At 43.6% G+C, this 16,384-nt stretch overlaps 2 protein-coding genes across 2 annotated transcripts; both read left to right on the plus strand.

The window, feature by feature from the left end:
- Positions 1-11,310: 11,310 nt before the first annotated feature.
- On the plus strand, positions 11,311-12,361 carry LOC126558790 (protein CREG1). The gene is made up of 3 exons (XM_050214858.1): positions 11,311-11,562; positions 11,639-11,998; positions 12,135-12,361. Exons 1-3 carry the CDS (start codon positions 11,313-11,315, stop codon positions 12,329-12,331), a joined length of 807 nt encoding a protein of 268 aa, XP_050070815.1. The 5' UTR covers positions 11,311-11,312; the 3' UTR covers positions 12,332-12,361.
- A 765-nt stretch (positions 12,362-13,126) lies between these two features.
- LOC126556947 (bifunctional 3'-5' exonuclease/ATP-dependent helicase WRN-like) lies at positions 13,127-16,043 on the plus strand. The gene has a single exon (XM_050212525.1). The coding sequence runs from the start codon at positions 13,128-13,130 to the stop codon at positions 16,041-16,043; it is 2,916 nt and encodes a 971-aa protein (XP_050068482.1). The 5' UTR covers position 13,127.
- Positions 16,044-16,384: the final 341 nt, after the last annotated feature.

The following is a 16,384-nucleotide window of genomic DNA, read 5'->3' on the forward strand; positions in this document are numbered from 1 at the left end:
TTTGTAATTAATGATGATGCTAGTCCTGCTGCTGATCCGGCTGCTGGGCTGAGTGACAACGCATACCTTCCCTTTTCATAAATCAAATCAACCGGTCGTTCATTTCGCAATATTTGACAAGCAATTAGGCACATATTGTGCAGAATGTAGAAAAACTTGAGCTTGGTGAACCGGTTGGGATACAAATTTCAATTTTGCAATGCTTGAACGAAATGCAACGTACAGTGTGGAGCGTCTCTTATGCAAATTAATGCCTCTTTTTTCATACAATCGAATTTGAGTGCTCTAAATCTAGGGCTTCGCTCCGGTCCGACTGTTTCCGGTCTGTGTATTTGCTTTACAGATTGTATACTTTTCTGCAAGGTGAAATCTAAAATACGAATTCACTTACAACATACTAGAAATAATAAACACTATTTCTAGCTCAGTTTAAACAGCTGCTTTTTTTCTATTAAAAATTCTACCACCTGGGAACGGTCCGAAAAAATTATTGCTTCGTAAATGCAATTCTTTCACGGAATGCTCGTACGGTTTCGCACACAGAATCAACATAACTTTGTAAGAGCAACTTGTCCAAACACACCAATCAAACATTCGATCTTTGGGGCATCACGTTCGAACCAGAATTATTACTCTACGGTGCCGTTGCAATGTCGAAACTCAAGAATGCACACCGTGCCGTATGAACAGCTGTTACCTTCAACCTTTAAACCGCCATACTGATGAAATGGATTTCCTAAACTTCACAAATCAGTATGCCCCTCGGTATATTGCCTCACTCGAACCGAACCGAATCGACAGAGTTTCTTTCCCCTTCCCGTTTTTTAGTCCTTCTTTGTGGGATTTTTCCTACGCACCAGGATCAACTTTCTGGCGTCTGTATGCAGATACAAACACACACGAAGACATATCTTACTCGTATTAGTAGTTCTTCACACAAGAGATGGATTTTTTTTTGTGTACGGCTGGATGCGGGTGTGTATGTGTGTGTGTGTGTGCTAATCGACACACAGGAGTGACAACAGTGTTGGCACCCGTACCAGAACGCCCTAAAATATGCAAAACTTTGTCAAACCCTTGTCAGCATGCTACTGCCAACTGCACGGCTGCATGCTGGATGTCGAACGCAACGCAGCACTGCAACACGAGTGCATGCACAAACGAGCAATTGTGCACGCGGGTGCATATGGAAAACACACACAAAAGAAAAAAAAGCTGCTCTGGCTCACACTCCCCTCCTTGATTTGAACTCTATGCTCAAGTCAAATCGTGACGCAGTTGGTAACATTTGGAGATAGAGTTTGTTCAGTTTTGTTTTCAGTCCGTCAACTGGAAGCAACTTAAAGTTCTTCTGATGTGTTCAAGCTGATGCTAAAATATGTTCTGTAGAATGTCCATCTGTAGGAAGGTTTAAGCATATAAAGGTGTGTTATTTACTATTAAAAAGAACCTACAAAGAACTGAACGTAGGACACAAATAACAAAAAGGTCTATTCGCTCGCTTCCGAACAGATGCCTTTGGACTAATAAACTAATTGACAATACCTGGAAACATCGACGTTAAAATGCTCTAACTTTCTTTAAAGACATTGTTCTGCAGTTCAAGTTAATTGTTGCACTTCTGTACAATCTTACATTATTACAAGGTCGAAAAGTCTTGTAGTCCGTCACCGAACTGCAACTATTAGGAATGCATTTTAACACTGAGCTTGCCGTAATTTAGCAACGTACCGCACAACGAAAGTCTTGCTTACCGTGAACCTCAAAACACCTTTCGTCACCTTCAATGCAAATTTATTTTTTATCTTACTGCGAGAGTTCTACTTCCATTCGAACCCCAACTCAGAACTACGAAACGGAGAACGAAAACGGACACTCAGATGCAAAAGAAAAAGCGATGTAAATAATGAAGACGGTAAGCTCGGCTACCTGGTAAGTTTGATTGCCAGTAAATTGTTCCCATCTGTGCCCGAGTTGCCTCTAAGAGTAACCATGGTCACCTGGTCTGATGTTGTAAAAAATGGTCCCATTCATGACGATCTATCTTTTGTGTTTATTTTTCATTTTTGGTTTATTAATTTTTAGTTCTTTCTACCGTCGCTTCCAAATTTCAATTCGTGAATATTTTTTTCACCATTATTTTTGTACAGTTGGCTGGACCGGGAAGAGTTTTGAGCGGTAGTAGGATAGAATAACTAGCTTTTAATTATTTTAGCAGAACGTCGGGAGCAGCACTTATAGTATTGAGCAAAAGAAAATATTTTTTATGATGCTAGTTTAAGAAGATAGAAAATCAATTGTAAGATCTTCTTACAGAATATTATAATAAAATTACTGACTTAGGCGTCTCCATTAGAAGGACTAGGCGTCTCCATTAGACGCAAGTGCAAATATCTTATTATATTTTGTTTCAATTTGACCTTTCAAAACGTTGCTATTTTGGACTATCACCTTCACCAGCTGCCAAATTGATAAAATTTGTTTTTCTTAGAATACATTTTGCATGTTTGTGACCGAAATAGTTCGAACATCGATGTGTAAAGCTATAAACAAAATTCTCTGAAAATGAAAATGGTCAAGGGTCAGGGTCAGGGGCTTCATGACATTTTTCAAGGGAATTTATTTGCATCACTGATTTAAAGATAGAAATTCCTACAACTTTAATCACTTTGAGCATCACAAATTAGCAATACGGCCAGGCCGTCCTTCACGAAATAAAGGAAAGCATTACAAGTTAGACACACATCACGATTCCTGTTTTGTTATTTGTTGTGTTGCCTGTGTCTTATGAGTTTTTTGTAGTGCCACGGATGATCCGATAGCCGGGCAACGGCCTTCGGGGGCAATTTCAACACTGCCGTAAAAGGGAGGCGATTTCCACAGCACGGGTTTCTCCTAATCTTTCCTGCCTTCACACAACTAGTTCGGCTGCGTTGGCGTCGGGTTCGGGAGTGTTTGGCGGGTTAAATCTCAAGAGTACCAAAGCCGCTCTTGCTGTTGCTGCTTGATAGAACTTGCCGATTCTGGCCAGACAACTGGAACTGTCACTGTTGGACTGTTTGGCGAACACAGTACGCAGGCAAATAACTGTTTGTGCTATCATAACAAGGTTTTCGTTTGTTACAGTTCAATGCCTGAAGAGATACAAAAAAGTCATCAAACCACAATAGCCAACCCAAAGTACAAAGAACTGACTATTGATCTACGTGGTCCCAATAATTCAGGTAAGCTATTAGATGGATGACGTGAGTGAGAAAGTCGTCAAACCAAGAAGAAGAATCATCAAAACTACTAATCTAAGTAATTCGTCCTAACCCTACGTTGTGTTTAATCAATAATCATCGTATCCTGCCGGTCTTTGCTACCGGTCAGGATGTCCGGTTCTCCGTATAGCTCAGCAAGCTCGTGGTTCATCCTTCTTCTCCACACTCCATGCTCGAACACACCGCCAAAGATGGTCCGGAGGATGCGACGCTCGAACACGCCAAGAGCGTTTGCATCCTCCGCTCGGATGGTCCAAGACTCGTGGCCATATAGGACCACCGGGTGAACCAGTGTGTGATATATCTCACATTTCGTGCGGTCTCGAGATCTTCTGGATCTCAGCAGACGGTGAAGGCCGTAGTAGGCACGATTCCCCTGAACAATACGTCTCCGGTTTTCGCTGTTGATATCGCTATCCGAAGTTACGGCAGTCCCAAGATAGCAGAACTCCTCTACTACCTCGACGTTGTCGCCGTCGACTAATTCGCTGCTTCCCACTCGGTCTCTATCACGATCAGAGCCTACGGCAAGCAGGTATTTCGTCTTCGTCACATTGATCATCAATCCAATTCTTGCTGTTTCACGTTTCATTCGGGTGTACGCTTCACACACCTTCGTTGTCATCTTGCCAACGAAGTCAATATCATCCGCGAAGCTAAGAAATCGAAGAAACCGGTAGAGAATCTTGCCACGGATATCGTTGTCTAGCCCCGCGCTTCGTATGACACCTTCCAAGGCTATATTGAACAGTAGACAGGAGAGTCCGTCCCCTTGCCTCAGACCCCTGTGAGATTCCAACGATTCCGTCAGCATGTTTGATACTCTCACTTTACACTGCACCCCATTCATGGTAGCCTTTAACAGCCGGATCAGCTTTCCAGAAAAGTGGGGCCACTGTATTATGGTCCCACTTTTCTGGACCGGAATAACCAGGTGCCACCCTTTCACGCCGAGATGCCATCCGCTTCACCAAGACCCTTATCTCCCAACACTGGAACTCCACTTGGCACAACCTGGGCCTAAGCAAGCACAACACTGCCGTCCCATCAAGCACAACACCGCTTCATGGGAAGATACCGAATCCAGCCACATCCAACGAGTCCTTTCCCGCCTTCGTATAGGTCATACCCGCCTTAAGCACTCCTACCTTCTAGAAAAATCTAGTCCTCCACTCTGCAGCTTCAGTAGTGTTGACATCACCGTCCGCCACATCCTCACCGATTGCCATGGATACACTACACACCGAGCCACCTGCCAACTAGAAACTGATTTCACAACAATTCAATCACCCGATAAACTCCAGCAGAACCGCCTCATTAGATTTTTAAGGATGAGTCCATTATATAGAGAAATTTAAGCCACAATCGTAATAGGGTTCCATAATATGTCATAAACACCTCCAATAGTTTTGTATTAGATTATACCACTTTTTTATACAATAGAGAGGCGAATGTAGTCTCTAATACTCAAAGCCTCTATAAATAAATGAAGAAAAAATGATAAAAATAACCAGGCGCCTCCATTAAATATGATTAGACAAAATTGTATGCTTCCTACTAGCTATTTACTTAATTTTCACATTTGCTTCGTCAACACAAACATCTTCTTTATTGTTTTATATGTTTTGTTTAACAATTGTATTCCAAATCAACCAATGAACGTTTTTAGCTTATAAACGTTCTAAAACGTACGACAAAACAAATGATCGTTATGTGCGTTCCTTCCATATTAGTAGTACCAGTTGCGAATAGTAACGGCACTTCAAATAACGGCATAGAAACATTCTATAGCAACAGTAGCACAGTAGTTGCTTACATGATCAATGACTAAATCTTGTTAATTGACCGCATTCTCCGATTACATCATTATTATCAATTCACAATCTGTTCACAAATATTTCATCCCGACAATTACATTTATAATTAAACATGAGAATTGATTTTACTGTCAGTCCATAAATGCCAGGTGTGTGGTGAACCCGAAACATAGTTCAAAGTTAATTAATATATGAGATCGCAAATAGTTGCTGTCCTATCACATCGTTGGCTAGCTAGCAATAATGATTTATTTATACCGCAACGATACGATGCAAGTCAATACCGATTATAGATTTCCAAGTATCGTTTTACGTGTTCAGTTTACTCAAATGTCTGTTTTAATGGCAAGAGTACATAACAGTTCTATAAATACGACTTGATTTTACAAAATAAAAAGGTTTTAAGTGTTTGATTCATTATTTTATGCCCGGTTATGTTAAATGACAAATACACTTTAAAATAAAAATCCATAATTTTATTCCAGGAGCTTTCCTGTTCAAAAGCACTCATGACCATAAGTTGATAAGCTATACATCGAGCTATACAAACACACATGCAAAAGTTTTGTAGCTTATACAAAAAGGAGCTCGCCTTATACATTATTAATTGAATTACCTTCTACAATACTGCTTGAAAAGGACCGCTACTCACAAATGCATCCATTGCAACATTGCTCCATTCCACCCCAAAAGCTCCCGCTCGTAATTGTTGCAATTAACCCATTCATCTTATACTCATCCGCACGTTCAGGTGTTTTTCGCAACCACGCTTCCATTCACTCTCAAATGCCGCGGACCGTCGGCAAAACTATTCAAACTTTCCAACCCGATCCAACAGCGACGGAACGATATTCCAACGCCACACGGGAATAACGCAAAACCCAGGAGCCAAACTACAGTGATAAAGCCATTCAAGTTCCATCACGCCATAACGGTGTGATGCAGCCATTTTCGCCAACGCCACGCCAAAGGTGTTCCATTCGTCCTGGGGTGACGATGAAATATGCTAAAAATTTATGCATAATTACCTCTACTCTATCTTTTACCCAGCCTAGCTGATGTCTGCGTAGTGCTGTCTATTCGAGACTATACGGCGAACGGACGCACACACAATGCCAGCAGTGGCAGCCGATGGATTTTTGGCGCACAATTTATGGTCGACCTGTGTCGGGCTGGTTGCACTGGATGATGCTTCTTCTGTTGGCCAATTTTTATTATTTTCCTTCCAACCGTTCCACTCCGGGAGGCTATTTCTTAATCCTCTTTTGGTGAATGCGTTTCCCGGTTTTGGTCGTGGTCATTTTTCTTCTGATGTTTCTGGGCAAAAGTGAGCGATACGATGCGTGATCAATATTGTCCTATATGAGTTTTAAAACCTCATAAAATAAAAAATACGTTTTTTATTGCAAACGTTTCACTGCTTCTACAGACTATAGAGCGTTAAAACTAATTAAACCGTTCTGTGTACGATGCAATGTTGCTTTCAAATACATTTAAACAATCTACACATTGATTGTTTTCACAGCAGACGGAAGCCTAGATTTAATATTACGCGTATTAGCAATTCCCAGAACGTAAAATCATCAGTTATCTATCAGTAGTTCGTTATTTGAATTACTCTACATTGACTGAGGATTAACCTTCGTTACACGTAATCTAAATTGAATTTACTAGGAAATGGCTTGCATATCCGAGATATTTGAAGATAGTTACTTTCAACACTAATAGCACTGTGTATGTTAAGCAATACGGTCGGGTTGTCACTCTTGAATAAAAAAAGCACTTTGAATGTTGCATCAGCGAGAAATCTAGAAAGATCTTCATTAATTTCCGCTTTCTCCTAATAAACCTAAAGCACTCACGTTGATTTGATTAATTTTCTTTATAGAAATAGTTCGCTGAAATGATTTATCGACTTCGACAATAAATCGACTGAAACATTTTTTCAGTCAGGTTCCTGAAAAGTTAAGATGCTTCTAACGTCTGCTAGTGCATGCCAAATTTGCTCTCAGCTGGACACATCATTGTTGTGAGCTTAAAACATGCGTTTTCATGGCAAACCAAACACCATAAACTCAGTGCCTCCAGAATTTCATTTCAGAATTTTATCCTATAATCTCGTTAGTGATTCTAAAGCTGCAAATGACACCAAAACTAGAATAACACTATACGACGCCACGACGACTCATAAAGCGTGTATGAATGCCATTGACTTGCATCAAATGTCAATTGAATGTGAATTGTATATTATCGGAGCCCTTTGCTACCACTATGGGCACTAGGGCGATGGGCTTGCCTGTCTTGTGTCTCTTCAATCCAGGTGCTAGAGAGATCCAATCCAATCTTCCGAGACGTGGAGGTGGTAATTTCGGAGACCATCTTCTACAAGATAAATCCTAAGGCAAGTTGATGGTTTAGTCCTTGAGCGGTATCGATATCGAGGATTAGTGCAGCGTGGACCAAAACCACTGTCAAACTTGTATGGTAATAAAATAACATAAAAGGACCTACGTGAAGGATTTAGAGTTTGATTAGACGACGCATAGTCATCTGAACTTTGTCGTGAGTATATCAATTCGATTGCTCATTACCAGAATGTCTTCTGAGATCTGAGACCCTCTTTCTTTCAAGGCTTTGTACACTTACTGAGTTCGTTTGGTCTTAGGCTATGCTAGCATTGTCTGGATTCCTATTGCAGCGAACACTGTGCAGATAATAGAGAGATAATAGGAGGTTTACGCGCCTAGTTGTTCATAGATTGCTACATGGCTTCACCTGCTCCTGTACCCTCTTATTTCTTCCACTATCGTAAGTAAGTAAGCAAGTAAGAAAGTAAGAAAAAAAAGTGAGAAAAGAAAAAGTAAGAAACTATCTTCGAGCATTCCTTGTACGTCTTCTAACTCCTCTAAACCAATCCGCAACAGAACATAAAAACCCCGCTGCACATCGTTATTGACCATTTGCCAGTTTCGATTTCAATCGATTGGAAAACTAAACTTTTATATCCCAATTATGGGAAAACTTTCGAGCCCGTGAAACTATAAAATCCACCACCGGCGGCGCATGGCACTGCCAACGCACTCAAACAAATTGAAAATTGAAATCCTACCCACCTTCATCTGAGTCAGCTGCATTCGGAGGCGTTTTGTGAACGCCATCAGCATTGCTTCCGTTTCACCGAACGGGGCTGGTGGTCCAATCCGGCCAACCAACGTACCCACCGAACCATATAAGCTTCAGCACGGTCCGAAGTACCCAACATTTCGGTGGACTTCACAGAAACGAAACAGAAAGATTTCATTTCTGTGCAATCCACCGTTACTGGTGCAGCGATGTTGGTTGCTGGAGGCAAAGTAAACAGGCCAATGGACGTTGGTTAAAAGGACATTCTTACCACACACACACACACACACACACACACACACACACACACACACACACACACACACACACAATACACACAAAGCACACAATGCACTCGGCAACGGTTCACATTCTTTGTCACCGCACAACTCCCTCCCGCCCGTTAGCCGTGTGCCGAATGGAAGAAGGTTAAGGAAAATCAAACGGATATCCGGATTCGTTACCGGTTATCCGCTGGTAAGCGAACGTCACTGATCAAACACAGAATCGATGGAAATGGTATCGAATGGATGCTCGCTAAATTGAAACAATCGTTCGTTGTGTGTTAGCTGTTGCTGTACATTTCCGGTTTTTTCATTACCACCCAACGGAACTGGTATAGATCGGTCGTTTGCCAGTGCAGGTTTGGAGCGCATCCTATCTCGTAGACTATATTTATGACAATTTGAAAACGATTCTACGGAACAATCATTAGACACTTTATTTATGTTGCGATATATTGCAGAATGGTAAGAAAACAAAAGGAAAACCAGGCTCTAATGCTTTTGTGCGGCAGGAATTCTTTAACCTTTTTTCTTTTTAATAGCCTAGTTGTAACAAATACTTTAATTTCTTCATCTACAACCCCGAGCGGTCTTGGCCTGCCATAACTAAAACATTCCTTGACTTCATTACGCCCGTAGCTCGAACTCTGTGTCGTTTTTATTGGTCATTTGTTTTGTTTTTTTGTTTTTTTCTTAACAATCTAGACAAAACACTGATCAGTTCTGCTCTGGTAAATTAGTTTCTTAAAGTTTGTTTATTAACTCGAAACTATTTTATATATAACACAGTTGCATGTTCGTTGTTGTCAATATGTGGCTTAATGCTCAGGTGGGCAAGAATTTTGGACACGAACAATCTCCGGGCTTAACAACCTGCTAGGTCACTCCTGTCACGTAGTGGGATGATATGTTCTCACTACGAGGGAACGTTCCGGATAGGCTTTGAACCCCGGGGACGCTGTCGCATCTACCACCGGGCTGCCCTGGTAAGGAGCAGTACAGTGTCTACACAGACAGCGAATCCAGTAGGTCTATCAGCTGATTACCCTAGGTGACCCTAAGTGACAATGTGCTGTAGGTGGTCCTGCAAACTTAACTTACTGTCAAGAAGCACTCCTAAATCTTTCCGGCAACTTTTTCGTTCAAGAACAGAGTCGTTCGGCGAATAATCGAAGCCGCGAGGAGAGCATTTCCTAGCGAATGTACTAACAGCATACTACTTGAGGTAGAGCTTCAAACCACACCTGGAACACCAGGACTGGAATGTAAGCAAAATGGCCTGAAGATGCAGCTGGTCAGTGTAGTTGCAGATCGAGAGGTCCAATCATCAGCATAGAGCAAATGTCTGTCCAGTGGAATTACAATTGTCACATCAATAATATACAGCACAAAGAGTAGTAGGTCAATGTAGTTTGAGGAAAACCAGAATAGGCATGGATGGCACGCTAGATGTGAGCTCCCATTTTCACGCGATACGATCAAACACTAAGGTACGATCTTATCCAGGCCAGCAGCTGTACAGGAGATCCGAAGGTATGAGGCTGAGCGCAAGGAGTTTGGGACGCTATTCAAGGCTGAAAATACGATGACCGGTTGTGCTCATGATGCCCCATATATGAGGCCCCCACTTATGGATTTCGTGGCGTTTCAGTCATTTGCAATGGAGAGTTTAACGGTAAGTTAAGTAAACAGCTGCGAGGAGCCTCGAGTTGAATAAGGGACCCGTCCTCTTCGTAGCGGGACCCCGTGGTAGTACCATCCGCGATCAAACCCACTCCCGCTCACATGGCTCAACTACTGGGGATGCCCCACTTCCACTTCGCTAAGGGTCTCAAATTGCTTAAACGAAGATCAGCCTCTGTCGATCTGTACGGGGACCCTTGAAAGCTCGGAACCCCAAGCATCCGCTTATATTATGATCCACCCCTGGTAGGTAGCAGATAGCAAGATTCCAATAACATCGATTCTCTATCCATTACTTTGAAAGAAAATTAATTAATTATTCTTCGACTGCAATGCACTAGCATTTTGCGTCGGTTCGGCTACCATCAGTTTTCCATCGTAAATAAATTTGAATGAGCAAACAAGATTGTTCATAGATGCGCCTAAGTAGTATAACATTTCATTGAAATTATATCGCGACAAAATGATACAAAAAAGGTTTTTTTAATTTTTCACAATGCATTGGAACTTTTTCCACAAAAAAAAGCTACAAGCGTTACCAACTGCCATTCCGTACCGTTACCATACACACATGTCAAACCCGAAATGACAGCTCCAACCTGCTCTTTTACAAAGCTTTTGTGTATCACCACACAAACAACAACATAATAACAAATTCCTTCCCAAAGCAACTGGAACTAATCGCTGCGGCTGATATTTAATCGCAAACACTCGGATCAGCTGGGTCTTTCCACAGCATTCTCCGGAATCGACACAAGTGCAAGTGCAAGGTAAGTTGTATTGCAACGGTGCATCGTGTTGTGCAGATTTTAGCAACTCCCTCCACATCCCACCCCGCTTCGATCCTCGCAAGTTAAGCAAAACAAGTTCTGACCTTCGCGATCACGAGATAGCCGACAGAAGTGCTGTGCAGCTAGAATTGAGGCGTAAATGCGCGTTTGGCCATACATTTCTTTATCACAGTCTCCGATATGTGCGTCAGAAGGTGACGTACGGGAACAAAGAACTGCACGATCATTTCCTTCCGCGATCCGTGTGAATCACCGAGTGCGTGTTTGTATTATAAGGGGCGTTTTTGCTGTGATCGTTCTACTTTCTTTTTTTCCAGTTCATAATCGTATAGAAGTGAAGACAACTCCATCATGACGATTCCGACGGTTTCGTACAAGCAATTTGGTGACGACATTGCTCGTCCGGTGGTAGCCCCGGTAGGCACAAAACGATGGATCGTCCTGTACATAATGGTCACGGCGGTGCTGCTAACCTCGCTCGCATGCTGGAATAACCTGTCCGGAGGAGCGTTGGTAGAAATATTCAACAATGAGGACCCAGATGTACCACCGTCGCACACGGAGTACGCCAAAATGGCACGATATCTGGTGCATAAAGCCGGTATAGTTGATCGTGATTTACTTTTCTTGTTTCCCATTTTTAAATATAATTTCTTTTCTACTTTTGTCCTCCTCAGAATGGGTTTCGATGGGTTCCCTTTCGACAGTGGACGCCATCAAGGGTTTCCCAATGGTAAACATAATTTCGGTTGCGGACAGTGCACGTGGCGAAAAGTCTACCGGTGTGCTGTACTTCTTTCTGACCATGCTGGACTACACGGCGCAGGATCTGCACAAAGACAACCGGCTCACGGTCATGTTGACGCTCGACCAGGACAAATATTGTACGAACAACGGTATCGATCCAATGGAACCAACCTGTGCCCGTATCATGATTTCGGGCCGTGCGGACAAACTCGAGAACGGTACAGCTGAGTACGATTTCGGTACGAAGGCCATGTTCAGCCGTCATCCGGCAGCACAAAAATGGATTAAAAGTAAGTTTGATTTTGAGGTTGAAGTGTCTCATTGGATTCCATCTAGTTTCCAACGGACGGATCTTGCCGTTATCTTTTTCTGCGTCACACTAATCCTTGCTTAAACACTTGTCATCATCTTTCTTTTGCGTTTCAGCCGATGGACACAACTTTTTCCTCTGCAAGCTGAACATTACACAAATCGCTGTACTTGACTTTTACGGTGGTCCACACTACGTTACGGTGGAAGATTACATGGCCGCAGATCCTGATAAGCAGCTTACCGTTGCTGCAACTGATGGCAACGAACGCACGATTCCGCCCCGTTTTTCAACAACCACCACGGTCTACTGAGAACATTTCGTGATAGCGAAAGGTGTTGCTGTTAATTAGATGCTTGCTGTCCGTGGAGGTTTGATAGCAAAGAATAGAGATAAAGTGGGTGTGTGCGAGAAAGAGAGAGAATTGGCAGACTGTTACAAAACCCACAATCGGCAAGGGAAAGGTCAAATGCACAAAGAATGCATTGCACCATTCGAAAGCACTTTCTTCGTATATGAGATAAAACTCCACATTTTGCGTAACGATCTCGCTCGCAAGCATTGAAACGGATGCAAAGCAAATCGTGTGTGATAATGATACTAATTATACTAAACGGGGTGGAATTTTAACACAGAAATTTTATAAATACAGATAAACTACAAGCGATGTAATAAAAGACATTTCTGGTAAAGATTTTTACAATTTTACAATAACCATTGTTATTAGTGTGTATATTGTTTTTTTTTTAGCCTTCGGTTGTTGGCTGTTAAAATATGTGACCACGTCGCTCTGGATATTTAAATCATCGAGAAAGTTATACGTATTTTTAGAATGCTCAATATTGCTCTTGATTTTATGTAAAATTTAAATTCAGAACAATTTGTCTGGTAAGAACATTTTCAAACAAAAGGATCACCATTCAACGATTTTTTAAAAATTATTTTTGCTTTCGTTCTGGCAACACTGCCAAGCTTTTCGTTCAATGTTGACAGTTCTATTGCGCGGCATTCTACCATACAGAAAAAAAAATCGAAATAAAACACTAAAAGCATTTGCGGCGGGCCGTATATTCCGTTGTTTCTTGCCGGACGAAAAGAAAGCAAAAACCATGTTCGTAAAAAAACCAAATCAACCCGAACCGGACAAGCAGGACACCGTAAACGAACCGGACCCGGAACACCTCCAGGCACTATCGGTCAGCTTTGGTCACACCGCATTCCGTCCAATGCAGTGGCGCATTATCCGTTCCATCATCGTTCAGCACCGAGACAACTGTGCCATAATGGCCACCGGGTACGGTAAATCACTAACCTACCAGTACCCGTCCGTCTTTCTAAACCGGCTCACATTCGTCGTGTCACCACTGATCAGCTTGATGCAAGATCAGGTACTGTCCCTCAACCTGTGCAACATTCCCGCCTGTCTGCTCGGGACAGCTCAGCGCGAAAATCCTGTACCGGACATAAAAGCGGGCCAGTATCGTGTCGTCTATCTAACGCCCGAGTATGTTACATCCGATTCTGGCCATTCACTGCTAAAATCAGTCGCCAAACAGCTCGTCCTGATTGCCATCGATGAGGCACACTGTGTAAGCAAATGGGGGCACGATTTTCGTCCCGCCTACCGTAACCTGGGCACGATCCGTGAGCTCTGCCCCCATGTACCGATACTGGCCGTTACCGCTACAGCAACACCGAAAGTTCGTGACGATATCGTGCAGTGTTTGAAGTTGGTACGGCCCCAGATTCTGTGCACCGGTTTCGATCGACCGAATCTGGAGTTTATCGTGAGGCCTAAAGGAAACTTAGGCCCATTGCATGACATACGGCCGCTGCTGGCAGCGAACCGCGAGGGAAGCACTATCATTTACTGTTTGACGCGCAAGCAAACGGACGATATCGTCGAGGTACTGCAAGCGAAACGGATTGAGTGCGAAGCGTACCACGGTGGCATATCGATGGGCCAGCGGAAGCAGGTGTTGGAAAAGTTTGTGAACGATCACGTACGCATCATTGTGGCAACGATCGCGTTCGGCATGGGAATCGATAAGCCGGACGTTCGGTTGGTTATACATTACGGTGCGGCGAAGGATTTGGAAAGCTACTACCAGGAAGCAGGTCGTGCCGGTCGCGATGGACAACCGGCCCGGTGCATTATGTTCTGGAGCAAGGGTGATTTTAAGACGCACGAATTTCTACGCGCGGAACGATCAAACGCACTGAAGGAAAACCAAGAGCAGCTGGCACGGAAGATGGCCGAGTACGTGGAGCTTCGGGACTGTCGGCGACGGTTTATACTGGCATATTTCGAGGGTGTGCTGACGGAGGTGATCAAGGAAGAGGTAAAGCACACGGTAGCAAAGCGATGCTGTGATAACTGTACGCGCGGCGGTGTGGCAAAGGATTGCGAACGGTACGAAGGATTGGACGCAGAAGGACGGTACAATTTTGCGCTCGATGCGGATATGTTCCTTCGGGCGATTGGAGCGTTCTACGGTGGGGTAAATCTTGCCATGCCGACCATGTTACTGCGAGGATCCAAAAATAAGAAGCTAAACGAACGATTCTACAACCATCCACTTTTCGGGAAGGGTAAGCAGCGGGATGAGGATTGGTGGAAGGAGCTGGGTGCCCTGCTCGAACGGGAAGGCTATCTGAGCAAAACGAAGGTGGCAAACCAGTACAATAAGTTTGCACAGGCCGTCTACTTCCAAGTTACACCCGCCGGACAGCGATGGCTTAATAGCGGTGAGGTGAAAGACCGCCAGCTGCTGATCAAACCAACCTCGACCATGTTCAAATCGCTCAAAGTTATTAAACCTGCCTCACTGTACGAAGCTACACAGCTTCCGATATTACGCACCAGCAAGCAGCAGAACCCCACCCAAGAGCTTGTGGCATCGTTGATTAAGAAGCGTGCCGAACTGGCAGCCACGTTTGAGTGTATGCCGTACATGATCGCTTCGAACGCCTCCCTACATCAGCTTGCCACCCGGAAACCATTAAATATGCAGGAGATGAAAGCTGCCCAGCTGGATGGATTTTCTGACGCAAAGTTGCAAAAGTTTGGACGAGAGTTTTTGATTTGCATCCAAAAACAGCTCAGTCTGCTACCCAGTGCTTCTTCATCAAACCAGTCGGTCGAGTACGACCAACTTACGGCAACGAAATCGACCAGCTATACGTTGTGGAGAGATGAGAACAAATCAATCGCCGAAATCGCTACCATTCGGAACCTTAAAGAATCCACCATCTTGGACCATTTGTGTGATGCTGTTCGGGCGGGACTCCCGTTTGAAGAACGAGATCTTATCCGGCTGGGTGTTGCACCAGATGTATATGCAGCGATTGCCTGTCGGCTGCCCGCTAATTTGGAGGAATCGATTACGTTATCTTCGATAAAGGAACGGTGCCCACCGGAGATTACGTTCAACCAGGTGAAGGTTGTGCTTGTCTGGGAGAAGCAACGGCGGCTTAAAGCGAAGAAGGACCCAGTAACGGAGGAAGAAACAATTCCCAAAGACCATGCGGTAGAAGATTCAAACAATAGTTTATTGGATGGCATGTTCTCCGATGACGATGAAGAGTTGTTTATAGCCGGTCCGGAGCAACATGCGGGCGAACAAGTTGACTGTGAGCCGACAAGTCCAACCAAACCGAACAACACCGGTGCCATAAACGATTTGCTCAACGATGACGATGAGGATATGCTCGACTTTGCCGAACTCGATCGTCTTGAAGCGTCAATGGTGGAAGAGATGCCATCGTCAGCATCACCATCAAAATCCCCATCGCTTCTTGATGCGTCACCTGATGCAGTACAAATGCACCAACCCGTTAAACCAGCCGTCGCGTTAGATCAGAATAAAGAACCGTTGCAAGAAAATGCTCCAACACGAACCCGTACCGTAAACTTGAAGCACATCATCTACGAAGACGACGATGAGGACGATGATAGCGATAAAGAGGATAAGGATGCCAATCATCAACTGTTTACCTTCCGGTTGCCGAAACGGAAAGCATGAAGAAGTAGCGCACACAATTATGCTGCTGACTGAGTTTGTCTGATGTTTGGGGAGTATTTCATTGGATAAGTCGGTCTCGGTGTGGAGGGATAATAAATCAAATTCGTTTAACTATTTCCTGTTACAAAGAGAACAGAAGTATCCATTTGAATGGAGTGATCCACACAATCAGTGAAACAATTCTGGGTTGCAGTACGGTGTGTGCGTGTAGGCCAATGTCGTTTCTTAAAAGAGTCTTAACGTTGATTGATATACAAAAGGGAAGCAATTGATGGTGGTTCGCGGTGCATTTTGGCCCTCTGGCCGGATGTGGGATTCAATTCAAATATTCAAACGACCAT

Source organism: Anopheles maculipalpis, chromosome 2RL, assembly GCF_943734695.1.
Source record: "Anopheles maculipalpis chromosome 2RL, idAnoMacuDA_375_x, whole genome shotgun sequence".
In the NCBI taxonomy this organism is placed as follows: domain Eukaryota; kingdom Metazoa; phylum Arthropoda; class Insecta; order Diptera; family Culicidae; genus Anopheles; species Anopheles maculipalpis.

Excerpts from the sequence above, each read along its gene's own strand:
- LOC126558790 (XM_050214858.1), top strand. The coding sequence starts at position 11,313 with ATGACGATTCCGACGGTTTCGTACAAGCAATTTGGTGACGACATTGCT. Across the intron at positions 11,563-11,638 it reads ATATCTGGTGCATAAAGCCG|AATGGGTTTCGATGGGTTCC; the intron begins GTATAGTTGATC and ends TGTCCTCCTCAG. Across the intron at positions 11,999-12,134 it reads AGCACAAAAATGGATTAAAA|CCGATGGACACAACTTTTTC; the intron begins GTAAGTTTGATT and ends TTTGCGTTTCAG.
- LOC126556947 (XM_050212525.1), top strand. The coding sequence starts at position 13,128 with ATGTTCGTAAAAAAACCAAATCAACCCGAACCGGACAAGCAGGACACC.